Raw genomic sequence first — 14,458 nt, forward strand, 5'->3', positions numbered from 1 at the left:
AGCTTTTTATTTAACAGTCATAGAAAGCCTTATCCCGGGCTGTAAAGCTTTGACTTGACTGAACCCACGCCGAGGGTATGGCGTCGGGATACGTCGGACACTCGTCGACTTAAAGCACCCGGGCTCTTTAAATGACTTTAAATGCCAGGCCATAAAAGGCAAGATTTTTAATTGTGCCATGTGAATGTCATGTCCAGGTGGGTAGTTCACAAATAAAACATCGTCTAACAATATCACATCAGTGGTTTAATGCTACTGCATTCAATAAATCTATGGAATGAAATAAAGTATTTAACAAAATAATTCGTTAGCATAAAAACATTGCCTAAGCTAAATAAGTAATTATGTACACACAAAATAATACATACTATATTAACCTTTATATACGTACTTACAGCATTGTGATAATCTCGATAAGTTTTGTAAATTTGAGACACTTCTGAGACATTGGTTAGACCTATGAAATTATTTTAAACTGATTATTCTATAAGATATGTTTGAAAGAACGATGAATTCAATAAAATCGAAATTGAAAAGTACAAGTGGGGTGTCAAGATTTCTTGTTGCCATTCAAATGTGTAAAAGAGATAGTGATATCCGTATATATCTAACTTTGTCTTCTTCTAACATTAAGGTCATTAAAACCAGTGTCAGGCTAGTGGCCAAGTGTCTAAAAGAAATGGCAAGAACAAAAGTGCTACACGTAGAATTATCTTGAGTAGAAATCAAAGTAGGTGACGGAGGTGTTCTAGCGAACTGTCACAAAAATTAGGTATATATGTCCTACGCTTAAAAATGGAGTTCGACTAGTGCGAGGATTACTGCCTTGACAATTGCTTTATAAAAAATGTTCAGTTACTTTTGGTAAGATTGTTCTAACATTACAAAGCTCAATTGATTTACAAAAAGTTAGCTCATTTTGTCACTTACACTTTGGTTACATCGGACATATGCTGTCTAATTATTACATCATATATGTATATTATATATCTACACACTTTTTAAAACATATAATAAGAATAAACAAACATTTAAAAATGTGATTTTGACAGGAATGGTGTTCATTCACATGAAGAGTGCTTCAAAACAGTGTTTCGTTAAAGACTAATAAAAGCATTAGGTCAGAGATTAAAAATATAAAGTTTGTAATATTTATTAAAGTGTATCTCTGTGTTTATAATATAAAAATTGAAGGAAAGGCTCTGAATTATGTTATGGCGTCTCGTACACGAACACTCTCGATCACGATCCGCGATCAAAATTCATGATCGCGGTCTAGATTGACGGTCAATTGGGAGAATCCGTCGATATTGTGAACTATAAACATGTTAAAATGAAACATAAAGGCAATATTAAACTGATATGTACTCCATTTTTCTAGCTACTTATGCAAGAACCTTGGTGTCTTTTTGACAAAAATTTCAGTTAAAAATGAAAACTACTAAAATGTATTATACCACTGAACTATTTTATTTATTGAATGAGTTTGTATAAAAAGACTTAACAAGATTGTATTCCTTTTTAGTAGCTACTCAAATGGAGTACATGTTCGGCAATTAGATAAGTATTTCAAGTTGTTACTAATTTAGCTCCAAGCTGTAAATTTTTATTCATACAAAAACGTAAGCCATATTTATTATATTTGTACCTAAAATAAATCAATTGAATACTATTGCAAAAACCCAAGCTTGTATCTTGTAAAATATTCAAGTACATTTATTTACAAATAACATTTAAACCTAATTACAATAACTTAATTGACGTTCTTGTTTAGGTATTATTTGAAATATTAGCTACCACTTTACATGAATTGTTTTATACGAAATTCTATAAATTTTACAATGATTTCACTCCAATACAACATTGTTGATTACGAACGGAGTCACAACAAATAATTAAATCGACTAAACCAAAAAAAAAATACTCGTAAACTGCTTTTATCTTTCTATAACAAAAAAAAGTTAAAAGCATTCTATTTAGAAATAGACATTGATTACATTACAGACATAGTATTTTAAAATAAATAATAATACCTCAACAAAAACAGGCGTAAATTGCACTAAACATCATCGAACAGTCCTCGAGGGGGCATCGTCATTTTGTCTCTCCTCCGGTCATCAAACTCGGACCTTATGGAGGGGAGGGTGCTCTCCCCGAAGCGATGGTCCAGTTCATCTTCTAGAGTGAGGTTAGACCTGTTGTAGGGTACCTCGGCCCTCTGGTAGCCGGTCAGCTGCGGTTGGTTGCGCTCAGGACTCGGTTGCACGTAGTAATCTGAATCCACGTCGTTGAGAAGCCCGGTGTGGGCTGAAATGTGACCGACATGCACAATAACCGATTACATTTATTATGGTAGGAAAGAAGGGTCTGTTTATTGCTTTTGGTATCAATGAGAGTTTGTCATCATTTAATACCAATCAACCAATTACGCGTCTTTGTACAGGCGCGTTAGAAAGCGATAATTCAAAACTCTCAACTTATCTTAATTTAATTAGATCTCTGCAGTTATCTTTAGCAAAGGTTATATCTTTGTCACCAGAATATGAATCTTATCTGCCTTGCTTATTTCTCTATGAAATAATAATAAATATGCGCAAATAGCAGAGTTCAGTCAAGTCAAATACTGTCTGGTCTAAAAAACCACCAATTAATAGAAAGTTATTTAATCTCAACCGTAAAATATACATTTCATATTGGATAGCAAAATAATAATAAGTTATACAATAGATAAATAAATAAGTAAAAAACGCAGGCAAAATTAACATTCAATCAACATCAACAGATACGCTTATAACATTTTTCGTGCAATAAACAGAACAATAGATTAGGTGAAAAAGGGTGCGTGAATGTTTTGTGAGTAAAAGGTTAGCGATGCATGAAATCGTAGAATATGGACTGTACATAAATAAAGTAGTAGTAAATAAATATTTTACTTATATTGAAGTCATCATTGCCTTAAGAAGTAAAAGAAAACATGCATTATCAGAATTTATATTTTGTTGCCAATTAAAAAATAAAAAGCACGCTTGTAAACATGAACAAAAGAAAAATACTAAGGTATATCAAAAAGATATAGAACACAAGTCAATCAATACAAAAGCTCGAGATCTTTAGTACTAAATGACATTAGATCGTATTGTACAGCCGTATTACCTCCATCCTGTGTGTCGCGCGCGGACCTGTAGTTGTTGAACCTCTCGCTGTAGTCGCGACGACGCGTCAGTGACTCTTCAGCGCGCTGACGCTTTCGCTTCTCTGTTGAAACATTACACGGCATATAAGTAGGAATAATTAAATAAATAAATTGGAATGGATCGCTAAACTCGAGAATTGATTTTGCTAGATTTGGTTAAAAAATCTATGTACAAGCCGAGAAGAAAACGATTTATTTATATGCGGACAATACCTCGAAAATATAAAAATGACGGCCGTTTACAACAAACCGTTTCTAACATAATAAACCTACAACTTGATTTGAGGCAGTTTTGAACTTTTTACGACATCATTATATTCTTAAATCGATTACGATTGTCCATTTTTAATACAACAGCTTTATTTCTTGAAGTTGTCAGATATATCATCATTATTGATGTGAAACAGCAGCAAGAGTAAGTAACAAAACTAATCCGAATTTACTGCAAATTAGACCTTAGCATATGATAAGTACAACATCATATGTTATCAACTAACCTCTCTTAACAATCTCCCTTCCTTCATCAACCAAGTCTGTAGTAAGCTCGTCATCGCCTACAAACTGTTGGAAGCCGCAGAGCGAGAGCAGGCGGCTGCCGAGCGACAGGTACGTGGCCACGCACAGCAGGACCACCAGCATCGGGAAGTAGATGTTGAAACCCTCCGCGATAATGCCTACGACGTCCATGTGACCCATTATCTGGAGACAAAATTATTATTTTTGTAGCTCAAATCTCTATGTTTATGACTGTAATTTTTAATCCAAATTCATCAAACAGCAAGGTCCAACCAACTGTCGCAAATTTGTTTCAGGTCTTCAAGCAAAGATAAATTATAAATATACGCATTTAAAACTTAGTCTAATTATTTTTTTTGCACATTGTATCTCTTAAGATGATCATTGTTAAAGAGGTTACGCTTATTAAAAAGTGCGTAAAATCACTATTCTAATATGGTTCGCCATAAAAAAAGACACAAAAAATACAAAAATCAACTTTACTACAACGTAATAAAGTCTCAAATCGCCAAACACCAAAACTACGAAAACAACTAACCTGTGTATAATAAGTCTCCATGACCCGTTCTTTAATAACATGCGAGTCCATATGTATCAAGCTGAGGAAGTTCAGACACATGGCCGGGGTGAGCCTGCAGACCATCATGCCAGAGAATATGAGACTGTACTCGTTTGTCTGGTGGTGAGGCGCCAAATAGTACAGGTTCAGGAGACGGATCTTGAGCACAGTGGAGTACGCGCAGTAGAACATGTAGGCGATTATTATTGTTGATATTGCCTGTTGAGTTAGATTTTGTTAGTGATGTAGAATAGGAGATGATTTTTTCAAGATAATTTAAGATGTCGAAAATCATTAAAATGTTTTACCACATTACAGGGTTTACACAGTGTGTTTGTATAATTCTCAGTACATTAAAATCGGATCTATTTACATTTCATGTTTTTATGGTGGCATTCTCCTTCATATAGTAAAAAGCTGCTCTAAAATATTTTTAAATAACTCAATAACCACAGCTTGATCTTATAATCGTCGGTAAAACCGTTAATTTAAAACCCAAAATCAAGTCATCAAAATTGTCTTAACAGTTTCGAATCTTACCTCGATAGCCGAATAGTTATAATTCTCGTTGAACGCTATAACAATGTTGGCGAATATGGACAGGACGGGCTTCTTGCAGAAGAAGGTCATTTCGGACCAGACCACAGCGATGGACATGATGCCGGTGATCACAGCCAGCGTCTTCAGGAAGTACTGCTTCAGGAAACATTCCCAGTACCATTCTGAAAAAACGATTTTCTTTACAATTATGGGATAAAAGGTAGTTGAGGTGAGAGGGGATTCTGAAGATGATGTTCTGAATACTTTAAAAGATAGTACTTTTAAAGTATGTACTACAATTGTGAAATAAAGACGGCGTAGACGGAATTTCTGTTCATATTTACAAAGTGCGAGTAACTTACAGGTTCTTTATTGTGTATCAAACAAGTTTCTTCAATACGGCTTCTATGGTCAATATTTTCTATTGTATTACATTTTAATCAATATAAGTAAAGAAATATTTCGAGGTCAACAATAAATAGTATGTAATTATAATTACATACTATAAAAGTCAATTTAGAACAAAGTAATTAGTATTAATATAATAGCGAATCAATTAGTACGTCTTAATACAATATAATTAATTATGGCACTTAATACTTGCATGATCCTTCTCAATTATAAAAGAGAAAGTTCGTATAGATGTGGTTTCGTAACTCATATGGTAAATACATACACGAATGCACTTACGCACTTTGAACACCGGCGGACGTTAGGTGATTAGACCTTATCTTTAGGTGATGCAGAAACAGGATAACAATGCTTTTTTTTATTTTTCGAGAAAAGTTACCAACATACGTAGTAAAAAAAGAACCATGTAAATTAGAAATCCCTGAGTATTTGGTGTACATTGTGAACATCTTTCTTTGTGAAGGTGGTTAAAATATATCATACATCATCATGATCAGCCCAACGAAATTTACAACTGGACAAAGAATATGTTTAAGTTACCAATTATAGGTGGATAGAAAATCCTCTGCAGTCGTGGGCGCGGCGTGTGGAACGTATGTTGGAAGCGGTGGTCGGGCGAGCGCTGGTTGGTCGCGATATCCTCGAGGTGGAAGATGCGCTGCAGCATCAGACCCCACTGGGTCTCCGTGCGTTGGAGCACGTGGAGAGCTTTGATGGTCTGACGGATGAGATATAAGTTAATAGTAATGTAGGGTAGTAGTATGTTGTTTTTGACTGGCCTGTTGGTCTAGTGGTTAGTGGCCCTGACTGCTATACCATAGGTAGTGGGTTCAATTCCCAACCAGGACAAAATATAATGGTTGTGTGAAGAGCACGATCATTTGTTCAGTGTCTGGGTGTAATTTATCTATTACGTGTATGTATTTGGAAATATATAAGTATGATTATCAGTTGTCTAGTACTCATAATACAAGCTTTGCTTAGTTTGAGACTAGATGGTGTCGTGTGAAAGTTGTGGAATATGTTAATATAATGTAATGTGTACACCAACACTAGGTGAAGGTTTTTTTTCATTCATATTACCCTTGGTCTATGCAGATCTCTGTAAATGGAACCGTTAGTAAATCAAAATATTTATTCGGAGTCTTTTTTGGCATTATACTTTTTATCTTGATTTGTGTCTATCTGTGAGCTGAGTATAACAAAAAGTAAATCTATTGAGGCAGTAAGAGATAAAAATAAACAGTTCGTTTTTGTTTGTTGAAATATCAAATTGGTTACTTACCTTTTTATGTAGATTGACTAGAGATTTCAATGAAGGCGGTGTGGGTCGGTCCATTTGCGCGCGCCCGTTCAGTCTGTCGCGCAGTTGTATCGGTAACTTCTGAACTATGGTCTCCACATGACGATGTAGCGGGTGACCAGAACCCACTGCCGCAGTCACAGCTTTAAGACTCTGTGATTGAAGGTAGAGGTTTATTGGTTACTGGTGATGGGCTCAGTTTTCCGCACGTAGGCTCGGTCGGTAAGTCGGCCGGAAAGTAGAGGTAAATTACCTTATGGTTCCACAGTTAGGGTTAGAAACTCTATATCAATTTAGATAGGTAGGGTTACTAAAATTTTCATTATATTGCGGACAAATATGATTACTATTTATAGCAACAAATTAGTTTCATACAACCACAAAACACTTAATCCAAGTTATAACTAAAAACAAAACTACCCCGCACTGCATGTATCCTTTAAAATAAAATAACAATACTCACATCTAAAATATCATCAACAGTTTCCTCTGCCTCACACTTGTCTGTACTAAGCTTAGCTATCTTGAAATAACAGTACGTCAATGTATAGTTCTTCTTCGAATTATTCCATAGATTTCTAGGCACTTCGACTAAGGCATACCCAAGAAGAAGGATTAATAAGAACAGACCCCATGTGTTACTGGCAGATGATGCTATGGCCTTGATCTTCGGCGGGTCGAGGTACAGGCCTGGTTGTAGAGCTAGGTATATAAGGAGGATGCCGCATATGAAAAGGTATGATCCGTAGTATATGGCATTGTCAACCAGTGCTGATTTTAATTTTCCTTTAACTGTAAAGTCGCCGGCCTTGCTGTAGGATTGCATCATTGGCATTATGAGCCTGTAACAAATATTTAGTAACAGGTCAGTTTACATTTGGATTATGGAGGATATAGGATAATTTATGCTTTTAATATATTATTCTTTAAATACTTTGGGCTTTCCCATACTAGGATGGCATTGAATAGGTAAACAAAACATCCCTTACTATCCAGAAATATGAACTACAGGGTGCAGAAATAAGGATGAATTTGCTGTTTTAAGTCTCTAAATAATATGCAAAAATTTTCTTTCTAATAATGCTCAATTGAAACATACTATTAAAAAAATGAAAAATAGTATGTAATACTTCTATACAAAGTAGATAAATATAGATTTTAACAGATGTTATCTGTGACTACATTGCAAATAAATGGAAAGATCAAAAGATAAAGTAAACACTATATTATCTGTTTAACTATAGAAGATAACATCACACTTTTTACTACTCTTTTAAACAACAGGATTTTAAAATAAAAAAAATATATATTTTGCATCAGTGGTGGGTAAAAAGAGAAATTGGTTTCTAGACATTTCAACATGTTTTAAAACAACCTTTTTAGCATCACACTACAATCTATAAGAGTATAGTGTATTAGTCTCCACCTAGTGTGAAGACCGCAAGCAAAATTTCCTTTATTTTTAAATTGTTAACTACTATTGTTAATTGTTAGCAAATAAGGAGATGCATGGTACAATTTTACTGGCAAATAAATGATTATTATAGGGCAAAGCTTGTATAATAAAAGTATGTAAAACTTACCATGTAAGACACTGTGACGTCCAATACACAACCCTCCATAGGTTCGGAAACACATCAGAACTCATAAAACTATAGGGCTTTTGACATTCATGGATCGGAGTAGCCACTGTAGTGCTGCCATTCACAATAGCTGCTTGCGTAGTCTGCGTTACTTTTGTTGCGTTTTCCATACATTGCCGATATACAGTCTGCGGATTGAGAAATATTAGTTAGTAATAGTATAACTGTACTATATTCAACCTTCGGATTTTGTTATAGACGTTCCTTAAGTTACAAGCTTAAAGCAAACCATTTTTAAGTTGGCTCTCATAGCATTTGATTAAAATATATAAATGGTAACTTTTGTATGACCATATTAAATACATGATCTGTATTTATTTATTATAGTTTAGTAAACCTAAGCTTTTGGCACTGAGTACTTTCTTTCAAATGACAATTCCTTGTGACCTAAATTTGATTGTTTAAAATAACAATAGAATCATAGTTGCCTTTTGGCTTAACAAATAAGATAAGATTATTTTATGACACTGTTCAGGCAATACTTACTGAAGATATATCTAATGGCAGGATAAACATAATCACAAAGGAGAAGAACCATGCTGTCAGCACTGACACAGTCACTATTATGTGGTTCCTGTAGCAGTCTCCATATCTGTACAGCAAAGTCGCTGCTAATATGAAAGCAGATATCAGTTCTATCACAAACAGTGTATAAGCCATTTTAACACAACACTACACTAACGCACTAAGGTACTATTCAGTTTTTCTTTGCAGTTTTCTGCTTCTCTCGCCAAACTCTTGCAGCTTCGTGCTGCAGCTGTTCGAAACGTATCTGAGTCGTAGACTTCAAAGGCAGTAATCTAGGCCGCTCTATTTCATACTCTGTAGGGCATTCTTCGTAGAACAACACTCCTGAGTCAGGTAAAATAGCGTCGAATTCAACACTTATGTTTTTGGGCTCCTGCGATTCTGACATATTTTTAAGTACATATAAAACACTGCGATGACATTGTTCACGTTGGAATTATACAAATTGAATTATTCTATAAACCACTCCTAGTTATTATAAATCGATTAATCCACTAATAATATGAAACGTCTAATTCAGAATTGTGATATCATCATGAATACATCACAAACCACTAGCAAGTCTACCCAATCAATCAAAAACGTAATACTTTTTTGTACTCACTACTCAATGACATTTCATTCAACACTATATGTGACACATAAATTACGAATATGCTTTCTCTTTCATTCCAACTAGAACTTTGAAAAAATGATTTGTCTTTTTTCAACTACAGCCATACTCTATGCTTAATATGTTAGGGATATTAAACACGGAACAAAAATTAGCACAGATAACATAAAGGGTGACATTTACGGCGAAAGCTACAAAATTGAAACGTATAAATTATAAATAAATTGTACTAAAATTCACTAATATTGAATGCATTACTTATTTAAAAAAAATAAACAGTCGTAGTGTAATTAAGGTTTTATAGAACAAAAGAGTTTATAGAGAAAGCAATTAAGTGAAAAACTGGTGGTGAAACACGTTTTTTTCAAAGTGGACGAAATGTATATTTTACGTAAACATTTTGAATACCAAATACCATCTGTCCCTATGTAAAACTGCTTGTATTAACCGACTACTTCTTCTATACGAATGAATACGTACGTAAGGCTGGACATTTCTTATTTAAAAAATACCTTAAATATTTCTGCACATACGAATAAGTTTTATCCATTTTACAACCATTTATTTTCAAATTTTTCCAGTATGGGTAGCAAATCAAGCTTAATTTTTTTAGACCAACGTAATTCTAGAAAATTCGTCTTTCTTCTTACTCTTCATATGACACCTAAGGTTCAATTTAATGAATTTGGTATGGTTTTGTTGGTGCTTGGATATGAGTAATCCAAACACCAAAGTCACAAAGGCCTGGGAACTATTGAAAATAAATGAAACGGAAGGCGCCTAAAGGCGGGATTATCGGCTTTACCTTGGATCTTTTGATTGAATGGATTTTGATATCTTTAGATGGGAATTCTTTAGGAACGCCTGCTTTGTAGGGACAATGCTGGAAAAGAAAATGCAATCTCAACTTATCTAATGCGTGATATCGTCTTATGACTTGTCCTATGCACTTTAATTAAATAGGTGATAAATATCCCTAGTAGGTAGTTGTAAATAATGAGTTTTCACTTATATTTTTAAGATTTTTTTAACCACACTCCGAACACACATTTGCAAGTTCCTGTGTCCAAAACCCATGCACTACCCCTATTTATGTTCCTGGTATCTTCCTTTCTATGACGCTACGAGTTGTAGGTATAGTTTAAGCAAGAAGTCGGCACATATTCATATTGTGAATGAACAAACACGAACCCTTTTCTTATTATTATTATATCCGCTTACCTATATGTATGTTTATACACCCAAAAAGGTTTTCATTGACATCCTATAAAACCAAAGAGGCTTCGATATTGTAACGAATGTTATATACGCTACGTACATGGTTATCTACGTGCGTAGAGTGGCAAAATTAGACTCTCGGGCGTGCTAAAGGGCTCATACTATCGAAAAATATCTATAGACTGATTCTTATTGAAACAACAAAGAAATACAGCTCCACAACGGTCTATTTCGGCCACAACTTAGATAAATAGACGAGACGAGAGTATTATTTTAGCCTCCAATACATTTCGGATAAATACTGTCTATTTGAGTTTCGTAGATGTAGATTGACATACTCGTACTATTGGGATTTCTTTGAATGATAGCAATTCATCAAATACTTACTGTTGCTCTTAATCTCGTAATAGGCCCGTCAAATCGGTCAAAGAAAGAAACAAATCTTATTACTTCGATATTGGAAAAATTAGACTTGAAATGTTAGTAATAATATATGAAAAAGACGTTTGAGAAACGTAATAAATAAATTGGCTTTTCTCTTTCGATGGATATATTTAATGAATTGAATCCTTTTTTTTCTAGCTATAATGCAAAGGTGATTTTTGGTTGTAGGTACCATTTATCTTAATGAGAAAGCACGTAGTGGGTAGGCTCGGTCACCACTGAGTTTAGTTAAGCGCCTCTGGGATTCGCATATTTTAAATAGAGTAGGAGGTACTCTTACCTTACTCCTACTCTTTATATTTATTCCAACAGGCCAATATTGTGCGTTTAAATACCTTCGAAACATTTTTGGGATCGAAAAGGTTTTGAATTGATTCTGTATTTCAGTAAGGCCATCCTGTTTGAAAAATTTACAGCTAGACTTCCGTTAAAATGTCCGTCAGATACGACGAAGGCATTTCCCGACGAGGTAAAAGGGAATTGTTCCCGGGTTTAGAGAAGATTTAACACTGCGGCGGACTGTGTGTCACTGCGTTTTATTAGCTCCGGGAATCCGGCCTGCCCCGGGACAATCGAGGGAGAATAAAGCCTCGTTTGTGCATTTACATGTTTGATTTGTTTGATATCATATCATTGTAAATGGTTTTTACGATCAACGTCTTTTGTTTTTAGGACTTTAGGTAAGCGTACTTTTGTATTCTGCATTTTATGTTAGGTTCTGTTTTTAGTCCCTTTGCAAGGAAGTTGGTCCAAATCCGTCATTTGTTTTATTTGAAGAAAATATTTTAATAATAGACTTTCTTTTTTTTTCTAATAATTATGTACCTAGTTACATTTCCTTATTCCATTTATAAATAATAACTTGCTTCTTATTGGATCGATACCTTTTTCCCCGCCAATACGTTCGTGTTACCAAAATGTACCTAATTATAAAAAAAACAACTAATCGAATAGCAACTGCGGCGCCGTTGTGCGTAATCATTATACGCGTTTGGCACGCAAAAGATCAATTCAATATTTTTAGGTGAATAAAGTTAGGATGTATTAAACGATCGAAAAAAAACTTGTAATTAAAAAATGGGATCGCAATGGTTGAGTTAATAAATATTTAGGAAGGTGGTCTGGTAATTTTTCAAGCATGTCCCGAAGGTTATTTTATCAATATAAAGATGAAAGGGAAACATACATGGGAATCGGGAAAAAACTTAAAAGAAGTGAAGGTAATAAAAACAATGGAGATGAGAAATGTTTGCTTCGTGCTACAACGTACCGCAACCTACATTTTGAATGTACGTAACATTAAAATTTTATAACAAGGGCAACACACGTTTCAGACGCGGGAAGTTTTCTTAAACTCAAAACTTACGAACAGGGTACTGTATTTATCAAACTCTCGGTAATAGGCGGAGGTTGTAATGTAAATATATTACGTGGGAAACAGGTTTTATGGAAATTTCTTTCAAAGATTATTTTTTTGGATATTAGGCCCTGTTAAAAGACATCGGTTCCATTCAGGCCGTGTCTATAATAGAGGACGTGAATGAAAGTTGATAACATTTATTTTTTCAACCATTAAAATATAAAAAGTTTATTTTTAAATGAACAGAGTTGGCATATTCTTGCCAACTCTGGCATAGGTCTTTTTCGAGGGCATTTCTTCAGGAAACCCTAATTTTCTCATCACAGGGCTCTTAATCTTGACAAAAAGCATCCTAAACTGTACTGAACCGTAACGAAACACAACAAACCTCCTTGACATTTAACTGAGCTTTATGAAGTTATGAAACACCATTTTCAGGCCTTAAGTGGCTTGTGAAGAGGGCAATTCGGAAGTTTATTATGAAGTTATAACAGTACGGAGCTTATAAGAGCTATTTTGAGTGTATGCTTTCCAAACAGTAGGGGGAGGGAGCCAACTTAAAATGTACTAAACCCTACGTGGCGTGCCTATAACCCATTGTCATCGTAATAACATCATTAAGAGGTAAGCAAATATTGTTAATGGTTAGGGTTTCCATGAGAAAAGCAAACTCTATCTATTTCTGAGCAAAATTTAATTAGTCTTGGAGGAATTCCTCCAAAAAAAAGTTACAAACAGTAACAGTAGCAGCAAAAACACAAACGTTTGGTGGTTTTATTAACGTTTGGTATTATTTTTTTATTGGGACCCACAATATTCTCGTTTGCGTTTTAGACTGGAAGGCACGATGCTCATGCTCCAAAACAAAGATGTAATTTAAACTCTTATTTTGTTTGTTTTACGTATCCTATCTTGTGTGCGGTACAATTTCTATTCCAACGAAAAACAAACGCTACCACATTTGAATCACGCATTTGTGTAAAAAAAAAACAAAAGAACGCTATGGTCCATTTGCATTATGCGTTTAAATGTTTCTCGCGCCGCATGCGAGCACGTTTAAACGCGGGAAACTTCTAATGTAAACTGCCTCGCTTTATATTCATGCTACATTGTGAAAAAATGGAGGCAAACCAGTATTTGGTGACATAACATGCGGCACAATATGTTAACAACGTTTTTTCCTAGTTTTTGTTCGTGCTCACGTAGAACAGTTGACCTAACAGTGTTTTCAGGTTGAATATTGATAATTTTGTAGCGTTGTTGGTTTTACAACAATATGGTAGAATCATCCGTGGTTTAAGTACTCGGTATTTTTGCATTCTTAGTATTTGGAGTATTTAAAGAAACTGTAAGGGCATTAGGAAATCTATGCGCCCCTATTTTTTTAAACCTACTTATAAACACTAATACTTACGTAAGGAGGTAACCAAGAGGTTTGTAAAACCACTGGTTTAAGAAGTAATTAAAGTAATTCTGTCCTACTCCCTGTCTGTTTTACTTTCATGGCTACATCAAATCAAATTTTCAATAAAATTAGGTTCAGATTTAGCTCGAACCTTTGCAATGAGCATTCTTTGGTGGTTTTTTACCGAAATCCCACGACAAAGAAGGTAATAGGTGTTAGTTCGAGATAAATGTTACATGACATAATACCAATATTCTTTTGCATGTGTGAGTGTTTGAATAAGTTAGTGACAAACCTAAATAAATAAAATACCATACTTCAAAGAATAACTTCAATTACACCTGTATTATATTCACGTTTACCTAAATGTTTTATATATCTGACAATGTTAAGTAAACAGTAATAAAGGAGTCATTTAATTTCACAAGTGTTTAATGAATTAAACCGTAAAATTGAATGCTTAGGTATGAGATGAATTGAAAGCATATCCCACAGCTTACCGAAAGCGTCTCTTAAACCTATTTAAAAATTTGTCTATTATTTAAAATTCTGAAGTATTTCTCAATTAACATTATAACCAGACAAATTGAAAAAAGAAAGAAATATTCGAAGTAAACAACGGAATTAAAATAAAAGGAACTAAGACTTTATTTCTAAGGCACTAGAATCAAAAATTGTAATAACGCACGCTACAATTTTGGAGTCTCTTTTGTTTGTGACGTAAC

At 34.3% G+C, this 14,458-nt stretch overlaps 1 protein-coding gene across 2 annotated transcripts; it reads right to left on the reverse strand.

Moving 5' to 3' along the window:
• Positions 1 to 225: 225 nt before the first annotated feature.
• On the reverse strand, positions 226 to 8,825 carry LOC113495073 (LMBR1 domain-containing protein 2 homolog). 2 transcript variants are annotated; one of them, XM_026873666.1, is made up of 11 exons: positions 8,652 to 8,825; positions 8,106 to 8,293; positions 6,986 to 7,364; positions 6,505 to 6,675; positions 5,760 to 5,937; positions 4,809 to 4,990; positions 4,248 to 4,487; positions 3,691 to 3,892; positions 3,154 to 3,255; positions 2,011 to 2,274; positions 226 to 1,974 (listed from the first exon to the last, which is right to left on the reverse strand). In XM_026873666.1, the coding sequence occupies exons 1-10, from the start codon at positions 8,823 to 8,825 to the stop codon at positions 2,060 to 2,062; spliced, it is 2,031 nt and encodes a 676-aa protein (XP_026729467.1). In that variant the 3' UTR covers positions 226 to 1,974; positions 2,011 to 2,059. The 2 variants fall into 2 exon arrangements, with proteins under 2 accessions (XP_026729467.1, XP_026729466.1); XM_026873665.1 differs by having other exon boundaries at positions 2,011 to 2,307.
• Positions 8,826 to 14,458: the final 5,633 nt, after the last annotated feature.

The sequence above is a fragment of the Trichoplusia ni genome, chromosome 6 (assembly GCF_003590095.1).
Source record: "Trichoplusia ni isolate ovarian cell line Hi5 chromosome 6, tn1, whole genome shotgun sequence".
NCBI classification, from domain to species: Eukaryota; Metazoa; Arthropoda; class Insecta; order Lepidoptera; family Noctuidae; genus Trichoplusia; species Trichoplusia ni.